Genomic DNA, 1,281 nt, shown 5'->3' with positions numbered 1-1,281 from the left:
CGTTGATATTGAATGCATGTATTGATCTTCTAATGTAACTCGATATATATTTTCAAATTTTACTGTACAAAAATTACTGTATGATTTTGTTTCATTCGGTTTCTAGATTCTACTTTCTACTTTTAATACAGACCATAATATTTTGTGGTCAGCAGAGCCGTGAGGGGGACTCTCAGACTCTCTGGAGGCTACGATAGGAAATAGACAACACTAGTTTGTTCCCGCACCTCCACCTGTCACGGAATGTTCATGGCTTAGTGAAAAACTACTTGGGTATAAAACCAAAGGATCTACCATTATCAAATCGGATCTTTAGTCTCGATTCTCGGCATCTCTTATACCAGATCCAATAATCCAAACTTGGACCATCACACAATCGTAGGGCTCACATTGCTTCACCCCTTCGCAATATATTCATCACCACTGACCAGATAGACCTGCAACACAACAACTTACACCTCGTAAGCTTCACCGTCCTCTCCTCAAACCCACAACCTTAAAAGGTTCTCTGAAACACCATCAGATTTCATCTGTTTGAAGCATCAGACATGAGCAGCGTGTTGGATTCTCCTCTCGAGGCTCTCGCTTTCGACTACGTTAGCTTCGGTTTGATCACCGTTGTTAACAGTCTCTGGACATGGCTCGCCGTCGTCACCGCCGCCGTTAGCTTCTGGAGGCTCAGACCTAGAGCCGTCGAGGGCTTGAAGTTTCACTCACCGTCCTCTGACGATGTCGTCAGGACCTCAAATGGGTGTTCTTCATTTTCTGAAATACCGCCACCAGCCACGGCGGAGCGGGAGGAGTCGCCGAGCCCGGTTTCAGCTCCATCTCGAGCTCCTGTACCCGTGCCTTCATCGTCAGGTATATTTGAAGATGATGGAGGGTTGAAGAAAGGCGTCAAGTTTACATTGTATTTTGATGACGAGGATACAAACGGAGACGTCTACGGTGAAGGTGACTTGACGGCGGAGGAGACGGAAGAGAGTGGCAGTGAGAATTGGTGGGAGACTGGTCTGAAAATGAGGACGGAGGAGAAGAGCTGGTATAGGTACCAGGATTTGACGGTGTTTAACGGCAACGTCGTTAGATTATGGGATAATACTCATGGTTGCAGAGTTAAACGCTGGGATTAGTGGTGTATTAATAGGCTTAAGCTTATTAGATTTGCTGTAATAAGGGCTTGGGGATTTAAGGTTCGAAGAAGGTCGAATTGTATATACATTTTTATTGGGTTCAATATCCTTCACTGAACCAATGCAATGTTAGCTAATCACTGTTACG

General features: G+C 45.0%; 1 protein-coding gene across 1 annotated transcript; it reads left to right on the top strand.

Moving 5' to 3' along the window:
• The first annotated feature begins 220 nt into the window (after positions 1 to 220).
• LOC126795798 (uncharacterized) lies at positions 221 to 1,281 on the top strand. Its single transcript, XM_050522554.1, has one exon. It carries the CDS (start codon positions 549 to 551, stop codon positions 1,131 to 1,133), a length of 585 nt encoding a protein of 194 aa, XP_050378511.1. The 5' UTR covers positions 221 to 548; the 3' UTR covers positions 1,134 to 1,281.

The sequence above is a fragment of the Argentina anserina genome, chromosome 1 (assembly GCF_933775445.1).
Source record: "Argentina anserina chromosome 1, drPotAnse1.1, whole genome shotgun sequence".
Lineage (NCBI taxonomy): Eukaryota > Viridiplantae > Streptophyta > Magnoliopsida > Rosales > Rosaceae > Argentina > Argentina anserina.
The sequence above is the reverse complement of the archived record's forward strand: the minus strand, read 5'-3'. Positions and strand labels throughout refer to the sequence as shown.

Excerpts from the sequence above, each read along its gene's own strand:
- LOC126795798 (XM_050522554.1), top strand. The coding sequence starts at position 549 with ATGAGCAGCGTGTTGGATTCTCCTCTCGAGGCTCTCGCTTTCGACTAC.